General features: G+C 39.7%; 1 protein-coding gene across 3 annotated transcripts in view; it reads right to left on the minus strand.

The window, feature by feature from the left end:
- Positions 1–25,843, minus strand: part of tln2b (talin 2b) — a 77,186-nt gene that overhangs the window by 20,664 nt on the left and 30,679 nt on the right. For 2 of the 3 annotated variants that reach the window (XM_058074861.1, XM_058074860.1), the window contains exons 5-31: positions 23,729–23,884; positions 22,607–22,749; positions 17,435–17,562; positions 17,163–17,226; positions 16,924–17,028; positions 15,435–15,590; positions 14,768–14,869; positions 14,608–14,684; positions 12,442–12,625; positions 12,090–12,203; positions 11,724–11,832; positions 10,273–10,481; positions 9,964–10,062; positions 8,984–9,151; positions 8,343–8,637; positions 7,559–7,725; positions 6,799–6,927; positions 5,100–5,213; positions 4,805–4,918; positions 4,578–4,712; positions 4,247–4,375; positions 4,030–4,132; positions 3,138–3,346; positions 1,617–1,736; positions 1,284–1,481; positions 695–834; positions 61–154 (exon numbers count right to left, since the gene is read on the minus strand). In XM_058074861.1, coding sequence (XP_057930844.1) covers positions 61–154; positions 695–834; positions 1,284–1,481; positions 1,617–1,736; positions 3,138–3,346; positions 4,030–4,132; positions 4,247–4,375; positions 4,578–4,712; positions 4,805–4,918; positions 5,100–5,213; positions 6,799–6,927; positions 7,559–7,725; positions 8,343–8,637; positions 8,984–9,151; positions 9,964–10,062; positions 10,273–10,481; positions 11,724–11,832; positions 12,090–12,203; positions 12,442–12,625; positions 14,608–14,684; positions 14,768–14,869; positions 15,435–15,590; positions 16,924–17,028; positions 17,163–17,226; positions 17,435–17,562; positions 22,607–22,749; positions 23,729–23,884 — 3,761 coding nt within the window. Of the gene's footprint in view, positions 1–60; positions 155–694; positions 835–1,283; positions 1,482–1,616; positions 1,737–3,137; positions 3,347–4,029; positions 4,133–4,246; positions 4,376–4,577; positions 4,713–4,804; positions 4,919–5,099; positions 5,214–6,798; positions 6,928–7,558; positions 7,726–8,342; positions 8,638–8,983; positions 9,152–9,963; positions 10,063–10,272; positions 10,482–11,723; positions 11,833–12,089; positions 12,204–12,441; positions 12,626–14,607; positions 14,685–14,767; positions 14,870–15,434; positions 15,591–16,923; positions 17,029–17,162; positions 17,227–17,434; positions 17,563–22,606; positions 22,750–23,728; positions 23,885–25,201; positions 25,796–25,843 lie in introns of those variants that run through there. The other variant, XM_058074862.1, reaches the window with a different exon arrangement.

A 25,843-nucleotide genomic window follows, 5' to 3' on the forward strand; every position in this document is an offset into this window, starting at 1 on the left:
AAAAAATAATATGAGATTAACGACAAAGAGGTCAGTCACAGTGTGTGCAAGCAAGGTTACCTCCAACTCCCTCAAGGCGTTGTCACACTCCCTTTGTCCTGCAGCCTGCTGTGTACAGAGCGTGATCAGCTGGTTGATACTCTCTGTTACTGCCCTGGAACACACAAGGCAACCTTTTCACTTCATACTGCCTGGCTTCACTCATTCACACATGCCTATTCAAGCAAGCAAACACTGCTGGCCCAACCACTGCGATAGGCTAACAAACTGGACAATAACACACAGACATGTTGCAGGGGTGTCAGAATTGTCTTCAATTTGAGGTTCAGCCTTCCTGAGCACAGACAGCTTCGAGCCAAAGCTTCCATCTTCCTAATTAGACAGGGAGAAGTCAGTCAGGCCCAAAGCCCTCTGGGACTAGCTGACTGGCTTCTCTCTGTGAGGAGGAGGACTACTCCCTGAAGCAAAATTGAATGGACAAGGCTATATATTTTTACAAACTGCTACAAGTGTAAATTGGGTTTGGGAATCATAGGATGGAGGATACACTTGTACAATACGATACAAAACAAGATTTATGTTTACAGGGATGGTAATGCTAATTTTAGAGTGGTATTAATTCAACAATATGTTTCAAATTGTAGTTTAACATTTTCATTGCAAATACTGTACATTTCTTGAAGCTATACTGCACCTTGCTGCTACTGCAAGAAGATTCTTAGCATTGGCTGCACCTGGATCCACTGACAGAGATTTGGCAGCCAGTAGCAGTTTACTGGATGCCATGGAGATATTCTTCAAATTACCAATGACTTGAATCTGATCGTCCCTGCTCTGCAGAAGGAAAACGACAAAAAATTGGAATTAACTGTAGAAATTATTATCAAAAGATACACAGTATCTACTCTTCAGTGAAAGGTGATGCAAGATGATATATTTCGTGTCCCCACCACCTGATTCCCGAGTGAGGCTTAATACAGTTTAAGTATCATGCTGTATTAGCTCAGATCCCTGAAGATATTCCCACACTAATGAACAAAATAACCAGAACACAAACATCACAAGATCTCATTATATGTGGCCCTTGAGTAAAGCAGTGAGGCTAAGTGAATTTGACATATCAAATTATAAAATGAATGGAGTAATAGGTAATAAAGTGACAAAAACACAACCACCTTTATGGACATTTGGGATACTGCCCCCTTCTGTGTGTGTTATATGCAGTGGCAGCAGAATCAGTATTGGAATGTTTAGTGGCATTGTATGATGAGGATGAAACCTACTTGGGTGTGTCCTGCCATCTCAATACCAGCATCTAGGAACTCATCAAAGTCTTGGCTGAACTTCCCGGAGGCGGCGGCCAGCTGGCTGCTCGTTCCACGTGAGGAGTGAACGACCTCGCCTGCGGAGTGGTTGAGCTCAGCTGCTGTATGGTTCAGATCAGTCTGGGCTTCCTGGAATGTCTTACTGCAGGGAGGAAGCTTCAAAAACATACCAAAAACACCACGCTGAAGATGCTATTATGTGATAAAGTAAGCCATTTGCAAATAAAATGTTTAATCATTAAGTAATAGATAATGAACCCTTAAATTATGTTTGTGCATTTGAGAACTCACAATATCCACCAACAGCTTTTTGCTGGCTTCTCCAATGCTCCTGAGAGCCATGTCAACATCTTTCTGGCCTGGCAGGCAGTTCACGCAATTATTCAGGGAGTGTGACACAGCTTTGGCCACCTGAAAGACATGATTGTCTTCCCTTACTGGGGTACCATCAGTCATTCTAACAATATGCCACATAATACAAAATCCCGCAGCAGTGCTGTGTGTCAAGAAAGCATCGCAAATGCAAATTGAGCTCACAGTGCACATTAATCAGTGCCGCCAATAATTTATGATACAGTATATGCCAAAAATATGTTTATCCCCTATATGGCTGCAGGGGAATGTTTTATTCTCCTGAGAGAGAAATACTAAGGAGCAGAGACAGAATGAAAATAGTAACACTTGGGCAGCATAATTGTTGTGGGAGGGAGAAATGCTCGAAATTCGGAGCAGCTGGAATGACATTTTTCAAAGGAACACAAAGACTTATATGGGTGACAGTATTTACATTTAGTGTTTAGTTATTGTAGTGATGACATCAAAATTAAACAATAAGCGGGTGTCTAAAATTTGTTTTGGCAACCAGGCAGGCGTACAGCCACAGCCCTATTGTGACCACTGCAAGAGTAAACTAGCAGACAGTAAGTGACTAAACATAGGAGGAGGTTTAAGCCAGCACCTGTCAATATCCTGGCATCACGCCATTAAAGATTGCCTCATTCAACAAAAACAGTGGCCATTAATGACTTGTTTTGCCACCAGGCAGGCAAATGAGCAATTGTTAGGCAGGACCGTCGTCCACCAATCACGTCACAACAAATACAACAACCCTATGGGACACGCCCACAATGGACACAAAAACTCCACATCTAAAATTTCTGAATGGAATAAGTCTGGGGAATTGTCTTCAACAAACACTAAGCGGATTCAACCTCTGTGGATTACTGTGGATGATTATCTTTCAAATCTACTTTCAAATATTATATATTCAAATATTATATATTTTTTCATCATTAAATAAATGGTCACATATTATAATTAAATGTCAGCTGCTAAAAACAATTTGCTAAAAAACAATAACAAAAGAGAAGACTAGACATTTTACAAGCATTTTCCTTGTTAAACAATTTGTTTATCTTGCGGAATATTTAAAAAATCTGAGATATGCTTCTTAAAATAAACAAAATAATTTGCCAATAGAGCACAACATATTTTACATTTGACTTGGTTCAGGTATTATTATCTTTGGTATGTCCAGACTCCAAGGGCATTTAGTTCCCTTTCTCCTCTTCTTCATATCTCTGAATTTCCATTAATGCATGAGATGTAATGTATGTTACAATCATAAATATTTATGGTGTATGTTCAGAGAGCTGATTAGTATGTAAAGCACGCCATGATTACCTCTGTTTTGATTTGTGGCTCCATGCTCATTCACATAAATTGTTGGACTTGAGAAAGAAGAATATAATCTCCACAGGGTTACAGTCTTATTACACAGAGTGCACACTCTTATTCCTAAAGGTTATCTACCTGGGCAAGTCTCTGCTGACTTTCTGCATCCCCTGGATGAACCAATGCCTGATGGGCTTCATGAATGAGCATGGATGAGCCCTCCATGACACACATGGCTGAGTCCAGCATTGCAGCTGCAGCTTGAGGCTCCTTCGTGCTGGCCGCTACACCTCTGGCTGCTTGTGCCAATGTCCTTAAAGCCTGGGCTGTTTCTCTGGCGGCACCACCTTGAACGAAACCAAAGGCTTTACTGCATAATTCTGGTGTTGGTAATTATCTCTTTATGCAGCAAACATTTGACTAAAGTGATTATGTAATTTGTATTTAACAACAGTGTTTAGGCAATACACGCGCAGGTATGAGGTTTATCTTTCATTCCCATAATTGTGGCATTGTGCATGTCAGGGTTTTGCAACGCCACACAAAAGAATAACCCAAAATACCCTCCATGTCCAAATAAATCAGGCAATATTGTCAACACAGCCTCACATGGGAGCTCCAAGTAATTTATTAAACATAGAAAAAGAATAGCAGCAAATTGCACCAAATTGCCTTAACCAGCCAAGAGAAGCCATTTGCTGATGGAATGTTAAATGTAGTCAAAATAAGATTAATGAGTATCCAGAAGTACCTTGGGCAACAGTGTGATGAGCTGCCTGTGAGCATTCATCGTTACAAAAGACATTCTCTAAGTCCCCATGCTTCCTGCGAGAGCCCCCAAAGGGCCTGAATTGAAAGCAAAACTGGATTCAAATAATTCTCTTTGAGACCGTAAGTATTCCATAGAGAAGTGAGTCATCATTTTTTCCCCTGCTTGTCACACTTTAAGTAATTGCATACTAATTATACCTAACTTAACCTGGTAATTTAGGGAGAATTAAGGTACTTGTACTTAAAAAATCTCTCCTACCTGTATAATGTTCATTGCCTTGAGCAGCACATGTCAGTAGTTGAGCCATGGAGGAACCCACAGCCTTGGATGTGCTTCCCAAATCCTGAGCACACTTCTCCAACTGTGTGAATAGCAGGGGGCACAAAAAGTACATCTCAATTAAAGCTGCAAATCCCTGATTGTGCGGTTTGAACAGTTATCAGTGCAATAAGATTGGACAGATGATGGGCCTGACCGTTTCCCCGGGGAGAGGTTTGAGTTGGCTGTCAATAACAGACATCTTGGCATCCTGAAGCTCACATTTTAAGGTCTGAACCGTTTTGAGGGCTGAGTCAATCTCCAGAGGACCACAAGCTTCATGGGCCTTTAAACAATGCACAGATGCAGCTGTTACTTGTATGCCGCACGGCCATTTTGTGGAGCAAACAGGGTGCCATCATTCAGTGAAATTCAGAGCCTTAGCTCTGGATGAGGTCAGGAGACTGTACTTCCTAACAACTATGTGGCAGCACAATTCATGTGTTAATTAGATTACTTTTTATACACAGTCGGGGATGGATAGATACCTTCTGGGCGGCCATTCTGAGTTCTGCCAAGCAGGTCGCTAGGTTCTTGGCACACTGGCCCAGTTGCATCGCAGCAGCCTGGTCAGCCACTGTTGGAACTGCTGACTTTACAGACACCACCATTTTACTACCAGGCTAAAGGATAGCAATAGAAAAAACATCAGACATCAGCAACATAAGCATTTAAAGAGTGTTTTTTCATTAGTGTTTCTATGCCAAGTTCTGACCTGTAAGAAATTCTGGCTGGCCATGATGAGGGCAAGTTGGGCACCAAGTTCTTCAGGCTGGGCTTGGCTGCTCCTCATGCCTTGCACCAACTGAGGAATGCTATCTGCTACTGCCTGCATATGCAACCATGACACATGCTTTGTTATCTACTGTATCACGACTGAAAGAAGCTAAGCTACCATAGCATGAATGCATTGCAAATTCAACAGCAAAGAAAACACAGTGCCTTGTGTTTTGGCATTCCGCTTCTGACAGTGTTGTTAAATAAGCAGAAAAAAGCGTGCATGATCATACCTTGCAGCTGTGTACAAGTTGTTGGTGTGACATTGTATTTTTGTTGGAAGCCGCAGCATTCTGTGCCGCTGCAATTGTTTGAGTAGCAGCAGCCGCCGCCTGCTTAGCAGCTACCTGCACAAGGGACACAAAGATTTGGGCCAACTGAGAATGAATGGTAATAGAGAATGACACACACTAAAAAGTGCTCTGTGATGTCATGTCAGCAAAATAATCAACATATTCTTACTTATTTACATTTTACATTACAGTATATCCTACTGAAGCTCACAACCATGAATGCTTTACTGAAAGAGCTTTATTTAGACATCAAAACATTTTTTTATGGTTATGGAAAATATCACATTGCAAATAGACGTATAAATATAGATATACTGTAGATATTTAGAATGTTTAATGTTGTGTCAGTGTTGTTGGTTAATAAATGACTTTTAATCCATCAATAATTTTATGAAAATCATAACCAAAATTATATACCACATATGCCCCTTTTCAGAAACATATGGGACATTACTTTTCTTCCTAAATCCTACTAAATTTTCAAGAGAGCATTCTGAATTAAGGTCACCAAACAACTGAAATGGGCTATAAAGCGCTCCTTTTTATTCCATTTCAAAGTTCCCCAACATAAAGGATTAAAAAAAATGCTGCTTAGTTCACATTAATTGACACCAGCTTTGAAGTGATGACAGGACAATGACACTCCTGAGGTGATGAAGAGGCGAGCTGGCTCAATGTATCCACAGTGTGTTGCTCATGCATCTTCCTTGTGATAACGGAGGTGACCATTACCACTATTACTGTGATGTAGTATGTCTGATAGCTAGACTGGAGTGGCTGTACTCATTAGGGGTAAACTGATACCACAGGCTAAATACAGGTCTTTAAATATATATCACTTACAGCACTTCTTTATGTTATCGGGAGAAAACATGAATAAATGTACAAATAAATATACATATTTGATTGTATTTGTTCATATTTGATTGTAGTTGTTCATCCAGTACTTCTCTACAAGAGAGGGGAAATATGATCTCAGGGAAGAACTAAATTTGAAACAATTATATGCTAGGACTACGTAAAAAAGCCATCGCATTTCAGTATGTGAAATCAAACTATGGAATGGATTGAGTAAGGAACTCAAACAATGCACAACAATGAGCCAATTCAAGAAACAATACAAGCAGTTGATGTTTGCTAAATACAAGGATGAAGAGTCTTGAACCAGTCATGATGTGCTATATATCACTATGTTGACACTTACTATGGTACCCATTATGTCATTGTATGGCCATATCACCTCGTACTTCGGTACGTGACAAAAAATAAAATAATAATAAAAATAAAATTTAATAAAATAAAGTTAATTTTAAAAAATTATATTAGGAAAGCAGAGTAAACAAATGTAACAGTTACTGATTGTAAAAGTACCAGATGGAGGGGTAGGATTTAATAAGCTTTGCTTCTTCCTACTCCTTTTGGACATGTGGAACTGTGAACTGATTATGTGATGCACTCAATTGTAATCTGATGCATGTTCAAATGAAATAAAACCATTACCATTACCATTTGTTTAGTTCATGCATGTGTTGACTCCATTTTCTAATGTTTATATTGCAGGGCCGTAGCATGACGCTTAGCAGTAGTAAGGAGGACACACAATACAAGGATGCAAACATGCTGACAACTTTTGACTCACCTCCAGCCTGCTGACCAGCTTTTTCTTTATTGCATTTTGAGCAGCAGCATTAGTGGCTACACGCAAACCCTCAGCTGCCTCTCTGAGCCTCTGCTGCTGGTCTTCATTGTCCGGGTAAGCAGCTGCCCCCTTAGGGTGCATAAACACATAAGATACATCTTAAGTATTTGCTCAATATGCTACAACAAGAATCAAGGTAAACACAGTAATCATAGTGGCACACAATGTGTTTTCTGAAAACAGCCAGTGCAAGATTTCCTTTTCCTGTTTGATAACGGCAGCGATTAATGAGCTGATTAAAAATGACCCATAAGCAGTGTTTCACTTGCCTGGGTATCTCACTCTGATAATATCCGGCTCACCAGGGCCGAGAACTTATTAAGAGCCACTGATGCTGCACCCCATTTATATGGGATGTGAAAAGATGCTGGTGGGCAGAGTGTGTGCAGATATGCCAAAAATATGCTGTAAATTAATGAAGGCAATACAGCAACTTGGTTGTGCTCATTCAACACTGCATTCAATATGGCATTACACACCAGAATATCATTATAGTGACAAAGGAGAAGTAAATGCGTCATACTTTCTGCTTCAGTAGATTATGATGATAGTGGGAGCTCTGTATTAATTAGATAGCAATTTCTAAATTAAGCAATAAAAGTGTGATACATTTGGATAATCATTATCTATCATTTGAATCAAAGCATTTACTTGACTCACATTTATGCAAATTATATTGGTGTAAAACAATCACTTGTACCTTAGCGGCTTCCACCATCCGGGCTGTGGCATCAGCCAGGAGTTTTGCTGCAGCTAATAGCTTCTTAGAGTTGTCAACATCCACTTCAGCCTCCGCATCAGATCTCATGGCATTGACCAAGTCAGAAGTGGCTTGTGCTAGAACCCGGGCCTGACGCACCATCTCACCTATTCACACAATTAAGAATAAAAATGCATTTGAGTGCATGAACTAGAGGGTGACTAGTGGACTAGTGGAAAAATTAGGACACCTTCGCGAGTATTCTACTCCTGAAGGGCTGCACACATAAAAGCACAAATTTGTCAAACCTGCACACCTACTGTTCTGCCTCTTCTATTATTTTATTATTCCTTATCTATATTTTTATTTCAGATATATGTCAAATAAATTATCTGCCAGCAGATTGCAGTTTTTTGTTTAATTTTTAAACATCATGAAACATTTAGTTACTACATTTGTTTGTGTGTAACATCTCCCCACCCATGTGCTATAAAAAGCTGTTTTAGCCAAACACCCACCTGCAGGTGGAAATCACTCACCCGCTCCTTAGAGACTCTAGACATCTAGCTTCTTTATGGCCTACATATATGGCCTTGGGAAAGAATCAGGAATATAGATTGCTTTGTGGGTATAAATCACTGGGGGTTTGTTGATGGAAAAACTGTCTTCTGAAGGTTGAAAAAAGTCTACATAATTAGTTCAATTTGGAATGAGATGTTGGGTTCAAAACATTGTCAATTGTTTACGACCGATTAACCCCTCAACCTCAATTTTGGGTACCTACCAGCATCACCCATGGATGTGAAAATGTTTTCTGTGACATTCATGATGGTGTCAGTAGCCTGGTCGTAGCGTCCGATGGGCTCGCCGCAGCTGGCGTAATGGCGAACGTGCTGCAGAAGGTCGCCGAGGGCCTGGCTCACCACACCGGCCGCCGCTCCAACCTGCTTCAGCAGCTCGCCATTATCGCTGGATGAGCGGCAAGCTTTGACACAGGTCTCCACAGAGCGGTCCACTAACTTTCCAGCCTCCACAAGCTGCTCCTGGCACACCGGGGAGCTGATGGTCGGACTCACCACCTACAACACACAGTCAGAAACGGAATAGGCACCTCAGTATATTAATGTTAATATTATTCATTATTACTATGACTTTTCAGAATAATAGAATTTTCTTTTCAGAATAATGCCAACATGAGTTTTTTAACACATTATGGTGCAGGTGCTTGGAATAACCCATTAACTGGTGGTGCAGAACTGAATGATCTGGGATAGTTAGTTTACATGTTTTGCCACTGATGTGGCTTTTAATTTCAAAAAGCCCATTTTGCATAATTTATCAGTGATAAATCACAGGCAATGACATTTACCAAGAGTGTCCTCTACCTAATTTGGCTGTGTATTTGAGCCAGTTTCAAATCATTACCTTGGTGCAGGCTACCAGCTGTGAGGTGGACAGGGCACACTGAGTGGCAGCCGCTATCACACGGTTCTGCAATATGGTGTCCTCGGCCACCTGGGCCACATTCTTGGCCTTCAGAACCAACATAGCAGCTGCATTGGCCACTGCCTTGGCCAGGTTCATCAGGGTGTCCTGCAACACATGAACCAGTGTCCTTTAGGTAAGAGGGTGGTGGGGAGAATGACTTCTAGGATGCTAATACCCATAATCTAGCCATATTTCTAATCACTATCTAACTATATATGTTACATTAACGTGTTCCTTAATGCACATCATCACTGGTACTGCTCCAAACACTTAAATTGCACTCTGTTCTAAATATGCATAATTGTAAATAATGTTGTAATTCTATGGTTCTATTTAATTCTGTTGCTGTCACTGTCATTTGTATTTATAAATCTATATTTTATTTGCATTTTCTACTTTTTATAGTTACACTAACCCACCAGAACAAATAGTTCATACTGTGTGAGCTATGCTTGGCAATAAACCTAATTCTCATTCTGATTTATTGTATTAAATGTAGAATAGTGATAAATGCCAATGCAATGTATTTAAACACAGTAGAACCTGCAAAGTCAAACATCCAAAAAGCTAGTGATTTCCGAGGTGAATATACAATAAAATACTTTTTAATTTCAGCAATTAAAAAAACAGCCGCTATACGTGTCAGTCGCAATTGTCAGGTTTTCTGTAGTTGTTTGACAGTTACCATCACCATCACCTATAGAGAAATAAAGATATAATAGTTTCAACAACTTGAAAATCAAACAACGTTACAGAATATTTTGGAGGATCCATTCTTTCTGGGTTATAGCGCAAAGCTCTCTATGATCCAAAACTACATCAAGTATTAGCCTACTAAAAGAGTGTGGGATAATTACATAACCACATTACATTTTGGCCAGCATTGCCATAGGAACAAGGAGTGGGTGGGGTCCAACCTGGAATTTCTCATCAGTCTCACCCTCCCCCATGTGTCGGAGCAGGTCCCCGCTGGCTTGTCCGATACTTCCTGCTGCAGTCAGCACAGTCTGCCTGGACTGTATGGAGATGACATCACCACATTCATTATGCTGCTTGGCTGACTCTCGCTTATGCTTCCAGTAGAAATTAAGCACAGATTTCGAGGTTCAAAATCACCCACCGAAATATTTTACTGGGATTGTGACAGCAAGAAAATCAAGTTAAATGTTCTTTGTGTTTGGATTACATAACATTGAGGTCATTATGAAAATGAGTAGGGATCTAACCTCAGCAGCTGCAGGCTCAACAGATCTGAGTAGATCTGACACAGCTCCTGTAAGCATCCTGGCGGCACCCATGAGCTTGTGTCCACTGCCGACCTCATCGTCCATTAATGCTGCAAGTAGCTTGAGACCCTTGGACATTTCCGTCAAGTTGGAGGAGATAGTGGTGATGGCGCAACCAACCGCTGTGTAGTCAGTCTCTGTGGGTTCACCTGTGGAGGAAAGTGCATCTCCTCTGTGCTTCAATGTCACATGATACACGGTGCAGAGTCATATGCTGCACAAATGAAACACTTTGATGTTTCCAAATTGAGGTAAGTACATTGATGGAGTGTCTGCAAAGGAGAAGTCCTTGCTGAATGGTGGAGGAAGTGTAACCAAACAGATGGTGAGGTAAGATTAAAACATCACAAAAAAGCTGGCAGGAACTTGACTGGAATGGTGCCAAGCAACATGAGGAGCAAAGAGATGCAGTGTCAGTTAATTGAGCTTCAGAGCAACAGGATTTATCTACCAAGAGAAATTAGAAATGCTCTCTTGTTAGAGAAAAATTCAGGCCCATGATCAGTGAGCGTTTAACGTGGGAAATTTTCTTAATTCCATCACTTTTATTACATTATTTGACCTAGTAATCAAATTTGTTTTGAACACTTGACCCTAAAAATATGTAAGTAACAAAAATATGAATCAGATTTCTACTGCTGTACTCCATTTGAGACAGACATGAGGAAAACACACTGGTAGAACTGTATTTCCCACCAAAATCTAATAAACATTTTAACTAGCAATAATAACTAGCTCTTTAACATGCACACAAATTGAGCAATATAAAAAAATTCTCTGTGGGACTGTTATCATAATGGGAACCTGTGGCTGTCCACAACTGCGTGAACAGAGCAAAAAAAAGCTCAAATGATAAAAACAAAATTAGATCATACAGGAAGGTGGGGATAAGCACATTCCACAGTGCAGAGGAATACTACAGGGGTGTCAATCACCCTCCCTGATTTGTATTTGTATGTATTTTCCACGTTTGTCACACTTACATGTTTCAGATCATCAAAAAAAACAGACTTAAACTGCAGCCTGCAGTTCTTTGGATGTTGTTGTTGGGTCTTTTGTGACCTTTGGATGTCATCGCTGTACTCTTGGGGTAATTTTGGTTGGCTAGCTCTGGGAAGTTTCACCACCGTTTCCATGCTTTCGCCCTTTATGGATAATGACTTTTTCAGAGTCATTTAGGTTTCATTGTTTTTTTCCCTTATTCTCCCATTATTTACAAACATGCAAAACAATCAGAAATCAGGAAAGGGGCAAACACTTTTTCACACAAGTGTGCAGACTGAAGCATCCCTTAATGCCTGTTTTCTGTTCATTATATAGTCTAACTTGTATTTCAGTTGACTTTATCAATGAATTTCTATTGCCTTAATTATAGTCTTTTAAACATTTACCTGCAGTAAGATTGACCACAGATGCTGTTCCAGCGGTGATGGCATCAACCTGAGAGTGGATTTCATGTTTGGATTCATCGACTTTGTTCTGAACCCAAACCCTAGATGCCTTTCAGTGGAAGAAAAAAAGGGGAGTTTTAGACACAGTGGGACATCCTGATCCAACACTAATTCCGGATTGGTACTGAGGCAGTTGTGCAGAATACATTTGTATCAGAATGAACACATTCTTAGTTGTGGGAAAAGTGACACTAAAGATGTTGCGAATGTAAGAGACATTTTATTTTACCAAAATATTTCATGTAAGTGTTTACGTGTGCGAGTGTACGTGCATGTATGTGTGTGTGAAGTGCTGAGAGCACAAACCAGGTCATGGCCAAGAGGAGGCAGATTATCGACATGCCCCAGGTCAGATTGGGCCTGCTGCACTGCCTTCATACTGCTGTTGATTGTCCCCATAAGGGCCTGCTGGGCAAGACTCTGACAACAACAACAGACAGGCTTTGTGAAGAAAAGTACAATAAGCACTGTCAAACATAAAACATAAGAAAGATGAGCCCTTAGTGGGTGTGGTGTTTCACAGAACTCTTCAGATTCTTTGCAGTAAATTTCCTCAACTGGATCTCTCTTTTTTTTCAACTGGATCTCTAACTTTGAACTGAGGATCTGCCAGAAGCATTATATGACATTAGTGGTAGATTCATATGTTGGTACTGACCAGTGGCGGCATGTGTCCTCTGTGCATCTGTCCGGTGGTCATTTGTTGCTGGGAAGAGGGCATGGTGCCCACATTGAAGTTGTCAGGGCCACCAACAGACCCTGAGCGAATAATCCCAGGAAGGGCGACTGAGCCATGCTCCACCCGGCCCACCCGGTTAAACTGCTGCTGTAGAATGGTGGACCTGAGAAAAGACAGCAGGATAATCATTCATTCATTAATTCATTCATTCATTCATTTTCTACCGCTTATCCTCACAAGGGTCGTGAGGGTGCTGGAGCCTATCCCAGCTGTCTTCGGGCGAGAGGCGGGGTACACCCTGGACTGGTTGCCAGCCAATCACAGGGCACATATAGACAAACAACCATTCACACTCACATTCATACCTATGGACAATTTGGAGTCGCCAATTAACCTGTGTTAGCATCATAAACCCACCCAGAATGACTAGAGAGAATAAGTGTCAAGGCATCACAATAAGTTACCCTTGCTAATAATCCTGAGCACAACTATATTGTATATAGTAAATATAAATAAAGTTGGTGCAGTGCAACCCATGTTGATTTTTTTCCTCAGTTTTTATCGACTGTTTAGTCAAACTTAGAATGTATAGATTGTTCAAAGTTGTCACAACATGATAATTTATGGGTGTTAAACACAACTGAAACAGAAAGACTCAAAGAGTTTCTTGTAAACACTTCAGCTTGAATTAAAACAATCCTTACGCTAATGACTGTTTCCATGGTGAGCAAGCATATTCAGACAAATATTATACAGAAAGAGAAAAACTGTTTCTCTCTTCAACATAAACGAGGATTCACTTGTATCAATTAGTTTGAGAAAAAAGACAAAGCAATTCTTTCAGTACCAAGAACCACAACAATTCAACTGGCCTCAAATCAGCAGGGGGATGATGCCCACTTCTAACAGAGAATGCTGTGGATTTCAAATGAATACATATTTCCAAGCCGGGTGTGTGAATGTGTGTGTGATCGAGCTCTACACAAGAATTGCATTAGCTTCCATCAGTCACTCAGGCAGATGGGGGGAAACTGGGGAAAACAGGACGCCAGCTGAGAAAGGAAAATGATTGCATACATCTGCGTGATACATTGCATTCAACTGCATGATAACTTAACCCCCAAATGGTGCGGTTTACCCTGTGAAATAACATGATAAGGTATTAAAGGGAATAGTTAAACAGTTAAATGGCTAGAGGATGGCAATATTTGAACGTTCTGCGACCCTTGTGAGGACAAGCGGCATAGAAAATAGATTTGTAGGGAAGTGAACTGCTGCCAATGTTTTAATAACTTCTCATAAATGTAATTAACACAATGAATAATGATTGTTGTGTTGGTTGTTTGTTGTTTATACCAAATAATAGCCTATGACTGACCGTGAGTCAAAATTTATCTGCTGGCTCTCCGTTTTCAGTTCTCTCTGCGATAAATTGACTTGAATAATATAATAAACCTTTTGATTCTTGCCTATTTAGACTGATAATCATTAGTCATTACAATTAGCCAAGTCTTAAGCAGTTTAATGATGGTAAAAATTAAATTTAGTGTAAATGTCATATTTTCTCTTTTCCGTGGGTCTCTGACCAGCGTGGCGTCAATAGTTGTGTGTTGGCAACAACCTGTTTTACAGAAATAACAATAAAAATACACGCTAAAAAAATGTGTGTCCGCTTTCTCTGTAAGCTACAAATACACTATTACATTCGTGAAAATAAGAATGATGTAAACAAAAATACTGTGACAACTCTTCATCGATCGCAAATCAATATTGTTTGATACAAATTCACATTTGGGACCAAATTATGTCGGAATAGTTTTGTAAAGGCCCTTTTCTGCTCCAGTACACAAAGTAAGTTTCATATGGAAGAACTTGACTAGGGAGGAGAATGGGATCAACCAGAACGAGGGATTATGAGCCAGCCCCTCTCATTTGCCAGACCTTCCAACTCTGACCTTCCAAATGCTTTACTGGATGAACGGACAAGAATCCAAAATCTTGAATGATTATACAGGATTAGCCAGACGTGTTATAGCTGCAAACAGTCTTCCCACTTGTTATTTTCAAATAGGTTAAAAAGATCAGAAGAGGTCAAAAGCAACACATAGGCAGTAAAATGTGACGAAAAAAATGAATGCTTCTTACTTCTTTGGAGAAACCGATTCCTCTAACATCGTGGACTCTTCATCTCCCTCAAGGCCAAAGCGATCTTTACTCTGCTTCTGTAAGTGTAGAGAGAGAATAATGATCAAATGTAAAGTAAATAGATGCTCGTGATTTATTGGGGATCATATCTTGGACTTACCTTTTTCAGAATAATGTCAATATATCCGGCAATGAGTTGAGATATTTGTTCTCCCTCTGTAGTCTGGACAGAGTAGTAACTCTCCTGGTACTCACCAAAATCCTTAAGGCAAAGCAGGGATGTCAAGGCCAGTAAAATAGTGTTTAAATCTCTGCCAAACACTGCATATAGTGTATTATAACACCATGCTTGCCATTATTGCCTATGTGGAGATACTTCAAAAATTTAAGGAAAAACATGCGGGTCATCACCATGCACCTACAGTAAATCTCCAAAGAGCTGATTAAAAATTGGAAGCAGTGATTCCAAAATTGCAAATTGAAAAGCACATAAAATCATAAAATGATTCGAGTCATCATTTACAATTATTTGTCAGCGCTGTTTCCTGATATGGAAAGAAAACATGCTATTCTCTGGTTGATAAAACAGCTTTTCTTTGATAAATAATACATCTAAAGTCTGTACAATCCTCCTAAGACAGCTATTGTTCTGTTAGATAAAACAGGCAGCCAGTAGATTTTGGTCCCAACAATTTCAAGAATGCTGTTTGTGCTGTAAGATGAAAAATAGAGGAAAGATGTATTTGACGCCTGTCAATCACTCTTGATCTTGGAATATCTGATTATATGCACAGGATGAGGATGTGATGCTAAGAGTCAAACAGTACCAGGGTGAAGCTCTTGGGGGAGGCGGCCCATCTTTTGACGGTGGTCAGGGGCCACTCCTGCACCACATCTTTAGTCTTCTCATCCACTCGCATCACCGACTCTTTGGTAATCCCCAGCAAGCGTGGGACCAACTTATTCTTACCTTTCATCTTTTCCTGCCAGATAGGAAAAAAATAATTCAGATAATATTCATACCGGAGCTAAACACCTACACATGATGATTCATCTGAGACACAAAACGCTGTGTTGATTCACATGCTGTGCCTGTGGCGAAGCAGAAGGGCAACTGTGAACTGACCCATCAGATTTCAGCTTTATTTAACTGCTGCTTTATCGAGCAGGGTCTCCACAGGCTTTAGTCACTGTCAGAGCACCAGCCTTGTGCTTCAACCAGCTCTCTGCTTGAGAAGCACCACTTTTGGCGCACTGGAAATCCATTATAGCTCACTTCACAGGGTGGAACTACACCCAGCTCGAAAACGGTACAAGAAACACAAGAGCTTTTGCAGAGCGCAGACATCCACCAAGGTTTAAACCCTTAGAGCAAGTTGTAAATGAATAAATGCACATTTTTACACTTGGTTCTAAATATCTTATATTAAGTAATATGATGGAAAATATTGAACTGCGATAGAGATGATGATGGCTAGGTACAAGAGGAAGTTCAAATCAACTTCATCATATTGATTTTTATTTAGCTCAAAAGGACAATTCTGAGAAAAGTAAATTGGGCACTTAGTTGAAGAGCCTAAAGGTGCGTATCTCAAGGAACTCAATGTCCATGAATGTGACAAACACAGGTTGTTTTGCATGTCATTACATGGATGTCAACATCAATTGTCTATTAAAATATAAGTGGAAAGATATTTTAAACAGGTGAACTTTGGTCACGGTGTTCAAACATGCATGTGCAGGAAAGTAATAAAAGGCGGCTTTTATTTTGTGCCAGCACAGACACACACGCACACACAAAAACACTATTTTCCTAATTGTGATGTTTACAGCAAGAGCGTTTGCCAAACAAAAGCCTGCGGTGATTAGAGTGACAGATGAGAAAAGGAAGGTTACAATAAACTCAGAGCTCGCACCAAAACCCAACAAACCCAGGTGTGTACTTTCGCTTCCGTTAGCAACAACAGCACAGTGCAGCCGGTCTGAATTATTTAGCAGCGTTTTGAATGCTCCATCACTACATTTCCTCATCGAACACAGAAGAGCGCTTCCACATTTAGATGCGCATACACTACGTATGTACAAAGCAAGGCAAATCACGGGGACCAAATGTTCCATTTATTGTCCATTAAGAACAGTGGCATACAGCTGAATTTCCCACAGGCCAAGGGCATCAAGCTTTTATGATAGCCAAGGCATGATGTTATTCTATTCTCATGCTACACTTCCACAACATAAGTTATATATTTTTAATAATAATAATACACTGTATATAGTACATTATTATTATTATTATTGACATATTTGGGGTTTTACCTTCACCAGGAAGAAGGACACACCATACGTCTGCAGTGATCTGGCCAGTTTGACATACTTCACTTTGGCCTCTATCTCTGTCATCTCTCCACAGTTTTTATGATCCTGCACACACAGGAACAAATAAACTCACATGTTCTTAATGTGATCAATTCATATCAAAACAAAGATCACATTTATTTTATTTGTGTCATGGGTGCAATTTTACATGCAACAGTTATACAATGTGTTGCACATACTTGGAATACTTTCTTCTCTGATCCTCTTTGTTTTATATATTCTTTCGGGAGGAACTCCTTTAGGCTAAGAAGAAGAAAAAAAAAGACGTTTGTACTTGTTTGCTGTTTTCAGGTCATTATTGCCATACTGCTTATATAGAAGTTCTAGCAGCAGATGCCATGGAGTCGAGGCACTTGTTCTCAATGAAGGAATTTACATGCAAAGCTGGAGAAATGCTGTACAGTATGATTTTAAACATTGAAGCTAATGCATTTGATTAAAAAGTGCTTACTCCAGAAATCCAGGCTTGTGTTTATGCTCCACGTGGGGTCCGAACTGGATCTGAGCCTGGATCCCCGCAAACTCACAGGCTTTATCAAAGGAAACAGGGTGGGATCCATTCAATATGTCATCCCTGGCCTGGAGGAGATATGAGGGGGGGGGGGGTGGAAGTAGCAAATGCAGCATACATTAATGACATGGATGGAGACAAAGAGCTGTGAGAACGAGCCAAAATTCTTTCAACATGTGCATTTCATCATGTGAATTGAATACTCTCATAATGTAAATGGAACCTATAGGTATTTTTTTTATCTACCACTTTTGTCGCTTTATCACAGTAACACTTAGCAACACAGCTTTTCTTATGTTAGTTTTTTCCTATTCCTAAAACACAATTTTGCAAAGTTTGCTAGTTTTATTAAAAATTATTTTAATCTGCAAAATACCTCATAGTATATCTTTCAAAATGAAGCACTGTATCCCAAACTACATATAGTGTCATCAAAATCAAACTTTTGCATGAAACTGTCCACACTTCATTCATATGACCAGATTTGTGATAATGAAAATCATATTTAGTATGCTTTGCCATAATAGTGAAATGTTTCATATTGTTCACATGCACAGAAATATTTGCATATATATATTTTTTAATGAAAATTAGCCGATACTATCGATCGGCGAAACCCATTACACATGCATAAAATATATATATTTACATGATTCTTTTAACATCGTTCCGTCACTGCAGTGCATAATGGCCAGTAATGTGTTCTTGAGAAATCCATCGTCTGGTTGTGTTTTCCCATTAAGCAATAAAAAAGGTTCACATTTCAAAGCTTCAGTCACTATTCAATCACACTGGAGGTTAGAAAGGTTTGAAGCCTTTTTTTGACATCCTTGAAAGGCTTGCGTGAGTGTTATTCTCTCCAGAGTGAAGTCAGCTCAAACTGTCTCCTGCTTTCTAGTTTAGTGCTGCAAAATTAATGCCTCCAAAAAAATGAGAGCACTTGCTGATAGTGAGAAAGGCTCTATCAGTGCTTTTAGCATTAGCATACCAACTGTATGCACACACAGCCATGCCGACTCAATACTCATTCTTATTTCTCATTACTTGAGTGAACAATTAAGCGGCGGCTTACAACTGAAATGAGGACAACAATTTCCTGCACTCATACTCAGGAGCACTTTCTCCAGTGTCGTTCACAGCGGAGCACACAAACTCCTTTGAACAGCAGAAGAAGTGCTATAATTAAAGTGTAATTTCACACATGCTATTATCTACAGAGAACACTACTCACTGCGGTGCATTATTATGAGTGTTGCTGGGAATAACCTGAAGAGATTTTTTTGTATTTAGCTTTATAAACAAAGCACAAACTAGGATCAATTTATGGTTTACAACACTTGTTTCACCTGCAGTCTACTGATGGCTTTAAAAAATATAACAATATGTTTATTATAGTTGGAGGAGTTAGTTGGGATGGGCAGTATTTGATTAATTATGTGGTTGGTCAACCAGCCCACTATGACCCAGACAAGTGGATCAAAAATAAAAATGTTGAAAAGATGACTGGACTCATATCTAGTTACACATTTGTCATTCAAGTTAAGGCTTGTTTTATTTTGAGCCACCATAACATTAACTGTGGTTTGAACAGATAAATAAGCATGTAAAAGAGTAGGTAACAACTTTGTTTAAATAAATTCTACATGATAGAATGTGGGGGGAGAGGAGGGGGGTTTAATACATCAGTTTGTCAATTTCAGTGTGGCCCTAAACCCTTCTGTAACAATAAGTGAATAAAAAAAATCATGACAAATTCCAGAGGTAAGTCCTCATCTGGCTCTGATTTTGCAATAAAAGATATCACCACATCCAGTTTGCTGTGGGAATAAGTTAAAATTAGGAATACAGTAAGTGGAAGCTGCAAAGTACTCATGGGCTGATGTTATTTCCATGGAGGCTTATCCTGTTCTCAATGCAAATACATGACAGGGAAGGAGTGGCTGAGTAGTAGGAGGATTTAGGCCAATACTGGCACAGTGTGCAATGTGTGTTGACGGACAAAATGATGAAGAAACATCTCAGCTATCATTGAATCATCAGAACGTGGAGCCAGAAAACATCTGCATAAACAAGAGTTCTAGAAAATAGCAGACATTATGAATCATGACATCAGGGGAAAACAAAGGGTGTGATCACTTGGAAAAAGTGGAAAAGAAAGAGAAACACTGTAATGGAAGTTTGAGCTTTGTTCCACTTGGATAATAATCTTTCCTCTACCTCTTTTTGACAATTTTAACCCAATATCAAATTAGAGCCTTTGTTTTGTGAATAGCCTATGTGGCCTGCCAGTGCAAAAATCAGAGTGTGTTGTAGACACAAAGAGGCAAAGATTAATGGGGGAGGGCAACTGTGAGGCAGTGGAGAGGAAATATGACTATGTTGTGAGCATGATCTCCACTGTGCAGTGGTGTGTGTGTGTGTCAGGGAGGGGATGTGTGCGATTATGTCAGAATGTGTGGGAGATTGGGAGGGAGTGGACACAGATGAACTGGAAGGGAAGGAAGCAGAGGGTAAGACAAATATAGGGGCAAAAGAGAAGAAGAGCTGAGAACAGCAGGCGGGCTGGCTGGCTGGACAAACACATCAGGTAACAAGTAATCCTTTAGTATATTTGAGAAGTACTGCTTTAAAGTAATCATACGTAGAAATTGGTGCTTAACAAAACAGGCTTGATTTAAATATGACACTGGTTTGGACTAAGAAGAGCATCTCGCACCTATTGCCATGGCAACTGTGGAGTCGCTACTGTACTTTTGTGGTATTCCAGCCTGGACATTGGCATTAATACTAATACTCAGAGTTTGTCTGATTCCCAAAGGATCAATTGTTGAGAAGAACACAACAAGAAAAGTACAAGACCATACACTGGAAGTTACACAAAATGAGTGGAATTAACCATACACCCAACCTGTCAACTCTTCTGTTTTCACCGGGAAACTATCATATTTTACTCTTCTTTCCTGCTGTCCTCGACTTTTTTCAGTCTGTTGTATTTTAACCTTCATTAAAAAAATTTCCTGTCTGGTTCTGACGGTTCTGCACAGCTTCCGGTTCACTCAGCAACATTCAATATACTATATTGACATTTACTATGGTACCCATTATGTCATTGTATGGTTATATCACCCCGTACTTCAGTATGTGATGAAAAAAAAATTAAATTATATTGGGAAAGCAGGAAGTGAACAAATGTAACAGTTACTGATTGTAAAAGTACCAGATGGAGGGGTAGGATTTAATAAGCTTTGCTTCTTCCTACTCCTTTTGGACATGTGGAACTGTGAACTGATTATGTGATGCACTCAATTGTAATCTGATGCATGTTCAAATGAAATAAAACCATTACCATTTATCTCAAAAACAAAGCAAGCCAGTAAAATAACATGGCTGCAAATCAGTCTGCAGTGGTCTTTACATCTTTACACCAATTATGGGTGGGTGGGGTGCTAGTGTAAATTATTGGGAGAAGAACAGAATTTGTCAGATTTTTTTGTGTGTCTTTTATATTTTGGCAAATGTTGACAAATATGCGAGTCACATTATGAATTTTTTGTATTTGGAGGCATGGCAATGTTAATTATGGTGAACTTCTGCGACAAGCTTAAAAACTGCCTGTACAGGAGGGAGACAGTTTGACACTGAAACTGATTATTCTTTGAAATCCAAACAGAGGTCAACCAGTGTCGCAAAACACATTAATTGGCGTAGCTTCTTTAGCTTTGTTGTTTTTTTTTAAATAAAGAACACTCCACTCCTGAAGGGAGCCCGAAAGCAAAAAACAAGACAAACAACAATTGTTCCTTACGACCTCAACTTTTCTTGAATGCAGATTTTGTTTTCCATTTCTTTCAAACAAGCTATTGCAATCGTTTGCTAAATGCGTGTGTGTTTCCTGCTGCATGGACTGTGTCAGTGGGATTCTCTTCTCCCCTGGGAAGAAAGGCTAATGGGAATGTAGTGATGTGAGCAGAGTGCAAACTCTAATCAGTAGCTAACACCCCTCAGGGAAGCCTTCAGTGAATGCAGGGCTCCCGCCGTTTATAAACATTGGTAGAAGCACACTTGAGACAAACAGAAAAACAAATACAAAAAGGACCCAGACTAAGTCATCCAGATGCTCTGACAAAGTTTAACTGCATTTCTCAGGCTTTAAGCTATTAAGTTGTCGACTCAGACATCCACAAATTACATCTCCCCACATGAGACATTAAGCAGTCCATCACTGTCTTAAGGAATCTTGGGAACTTTATTTTTTTGTCTGTACATGTGGTACTTACAACTGTATGGAGATCTGTGTTTTCCCTGCAGTTACTGGTTCAAATTTCTTCGGCTTTTCCCGTCAGGGGTCGCCACAGCAAACCAATCTCCATCCTACCCTGTCTTCTGCATCTGTCTCACATCAACTACCCTCATGTCCTTCTTCACTACATCCATAAACCTCCTCTTTGGTCTTCCTCTACGCCTCCTTCCTGGCAGCTCTACATGCAGCATCCTTCTACCAATAAATTCATTATCTCACTCTGGACATGTCCCAGCCATCTCAGTCTGGCTTCTCTGACTTTATCTCCAAGGTCTCTCACATGTAATGTCCTTCTGATGTACTCGTTCCTGATCCTATCCATCCTGGTCACTCCCAATAAGAACCTCAGCATCCTCATCTCTGCTACCTCCAGTTCTGCTTCTTGTCTTTTTCTCAGTGGCACTGTCTTTAAACCAAACAGCATGGCTGGTCTCACACCAGTTTTGTAGGCCTTTCCTTTCATTTTAGCTGAAACTCTTCCATCACGCCTGACACTTTTCTCCAACCGTTCCATCCTGCCTGCACACACGCTTCTTCACCTCCTTTTCACAACCACCATTGTTCTGAACTGTTGACCCCAAGTACTTAAAATTCTCCACCTTCTGTATCTCTTCTCCCTGTAACCTCACTCTTCCACTTGGGTCCCTTTCATTCACACACATATACTGTATATACTGTACATATACACATATATGTGTTCTTATTAAACAAATTATGTGTCTGTGGTTGAGGTCACACCACAATTCTGATATAGTGCTCTACTTCTCACTTGTACCTTGCCATTGTTACATGCTTAGGTGTTTCCATCTCACCTGGACATACAGCAGGTTGAGCTGAACAGGGTCCCGAGAGTCCACATTCTGGTCTGAGTAGAAGAACTTGCGTCGCAGCAGCAGCATCTCACTTTCCTCCACTCCCTGCTCTCTGAAGGTCCTGCTGTGGTCCAGCCAGTTCACTGCCCAATCAATACACACCATGTTGGCTAAAGCACTCAAAATAAATGGATGCTCTCTTAACGAAGACGCTATTAGAGAAGTGGTAAGGGTGAAATTAACCAAGCACTTCTGAAATTGTAGACACACCAGCTTAGTTGGATAATCTTCTTAATTAATTGTGAAGATGTCAAAATCTTGTCAGGGGGTTGTTTTCTGCAGAAATTCAAATTGCGAATTATGCTGTATGTATGTTTTGTAATTAGAATTGCTGTCCTCAGAAGGAAAATAAGCTCTTATTCAATTAAACTTTTGACACTGGAATTGAAATGAAAAAAAAAATACTTGAGTGTTAAAGCACATGCTCAAAATACGATGCTAGATAAGTAATATAAAATTAGGAAGCCATCAAGACAGAGTATTTCCAGTAATGAGAATTATTAAAAACTTTATTATTAGATTTAGTATTTAGGCAGTGTTTGGGTTTAATGTGTACAATTTGCTGTTTTCCAGGCACACATTTTGTTGCATCATGCTTGTTTCAAGTCTGTGTCAAGGCACCAGTGTATGCTGCACCTCCACTCTCCCCTCTTACGCAGCGTGAAGTGCACCTTTGTAAAAATCTTGGGGTACTCTCAAAATGTCTTCATGGTTGGCAGGTCTGTTAGTGTCTTTATTCATCTTTAAGCGATGCTGGTGCCAACAACTCATACAGTGGTTGTCAAAATAGACAAATAATATTTGGTTCTCAATAGAATTTTAAATATTGGTTCTCTATGAGGGCATGACCGAAACTAATTGCCAAACACTGTTGTAATTTAGACCTTGTACACTGAAAAAAGTCAACGAGGGCAATTGTTTAATTGGTCAAATATATTCATTGTAAATGGGCACAACATAATTCAGTGATGTTGCCTGAAAGAGATTCTAAGAAAAAAAAAATTTGGAGTGTATAGTGCAATCCTCATATTCAACTGGAAACTAACACTGGCGCTCTCTTACAGTCATCATCTGTATGCAGCTTGGCTTTGAGCTTCTCCATCTTCCTCTCATCTCTTAGCAGCAGCGTTCTATCTTTCTTCAGTGTTCCCATACTGTCCTCCTTCTTGTCCTCCGGCACCTCCTGAATGAGCGAGTACTCCTCATAGTTGGTAATTCCTGAAAGCAAAAGTAAGTCAGAGGACTCTCAGAGCAGATGGCTCAGAGCTTAAATTATGTTTTTTTTTTTTTTTTACCCCACTCCCATTTTAGGCCTTTTTCTAGTCTGTATACAGGAGCTTGTGCAGAGACATCAAACTATTTTCCCCAAGTCACTCTCATAGCAAGCTGATTGCAACAGATAGCAAGCCATGTTAAGGGTCCCATGCAATACTACTTTTCACAATTTTAAATAGGTTCCACAAGAGTGAAATTTTGTTGACAGTTTGTTGAAATACGTAGCCCTGATGATTGAATTTACCACAATTTCCAGACAATTTCCATAGATAAATTGTTAAATAAATTAATATTGACAAATTTACAAAGAAAAAAACATTTGTACATAAACATGCTGCACCAGTCTATACGCTGCAGGTGTCCACATTGTAACATGGAATACTTAGTACACAAAAAATTTCTTAAACTTTAAATTCATCCTCCTGGGAACTAAAACCAGTAAAGTTGTTGAAATCGATCAGCCCAACAATTCCCTCAGCACACATGCCGCTGGTCTTGCTACCAGCGTCAATGAAAGAAGTAGCGAAACCAGCGACAAATTTGCCCCCGAACCCCTGCTGTTTTCCTCAGTATGTGGCAGTTGAAACCCGCCCCCGACAGTGGACCTAGCAAAACTACTCCACACTGCCAAGGTCAAGCTCAATCTGAAAGTCGCATCACATCCACATATCCTCACACGTTCTCCATGATGAGTAGTGATGTGCTTATCGATACTGAAATATCAATAACCTCCAATACAATATTTATAAGCTCTAAAATTGATTACCTAATAATTAATACTCTCTATTAACTATTAATACTATCTATTAATACACATTTTTCACCCAGAATTACTATAACATGAGTGAACCACTTAATTATATTATTCCAAGTTAATTAACATAATAAGGTTTAAGTGTGCAGGAGTAGGGCCTACATGCCTTCACGTCATTATCACATCGATTATCGAATCGGTATTGCCATATATGCCGATTTGTATGTAGCTTTAATGGTGAAGCGCTGTTTATTGATGCATAGAGTGCGTGGCTTAAAGTAGCGCTATTGTGCACTTTGTCAACAGTAAATACTATGAACTGTAAACTTGTCCAATGTAATAGATGCCCTATAGCAGATATAACAATGTAACATCGAATGGGAAAGGACACAAACGTTAGCAACACCAGCACAGCTTATTATTAACACTATGATTACAGTCACATTTTAATAGCAATATCATTTTAGGTTTGCCTATTCGCTGAAGAAAAACATGATGAATCTTACAGCTCAGCTCCAGGCTTTAGTTCAAGATGTGTTGCCGTTATTAGTTTTTTCCCCTGCAAAGTTGTCCTCTGTGAAGTGGTGGGCATGCACATACTCAGGGCAGACTCATGGAGCTAGGGCTGCGTAAGAGGCGGTATCATGTCCATGAGGAAGAAGGGTTTTCATTTGTGACATCACAAAAAAAACAGAACTTCAAAAGCAGTCCTTTGAGTGCTTTTCCTCTTAGAAGTGGCACAAACAAGTCATGAGAGATGATTTCTCAAGTTTAGTGGTTATCCTGTAGGGAAACATCTTACTGACATCATCATTAAACAGCATTAAAAGCCATTTTGCACAAAAGCGAGCCTTTAATTATAGTGGTGAAAGAAGGGAAAGGTATCATTGTGAGAAGAGCATAGACCATAAGAGGAAGACTTCTTCTACCAGTGATAAATGACACTTATTTTCTGAACAGGGCGAGATAAGGACTTTTTTCAGTGTAGCGACAACACTTTTAGTGCCTAACAAATGCGGCTGTCCAAGTATAAATTGAACAACACATGAAAAGACATTCTGCATGAAGCAGAGTGGTATGCATCAGACTAAAAATAAAATAGCGGATGAATAATTCATGCATCGGACGATGGGCTGAAAAGGATTCAT

Source organism: Doryrhamphus excisus, chromosome 6 (assembly GCF_030265055.1).
Source record: "Doryrhamphus excisus isolate RoL2022-K1 chromosome 6, RoL_Dexc_1.0, whole genome shotgun sequence".
Taxonomy (NCBI): domain Eukaryota; kingdom Metazoa; phylum Chordata; class Actinopteri; order Syngnathiformes; family Syngnathidae; genus Doryrhamphus; species Doryrhamphus excisus.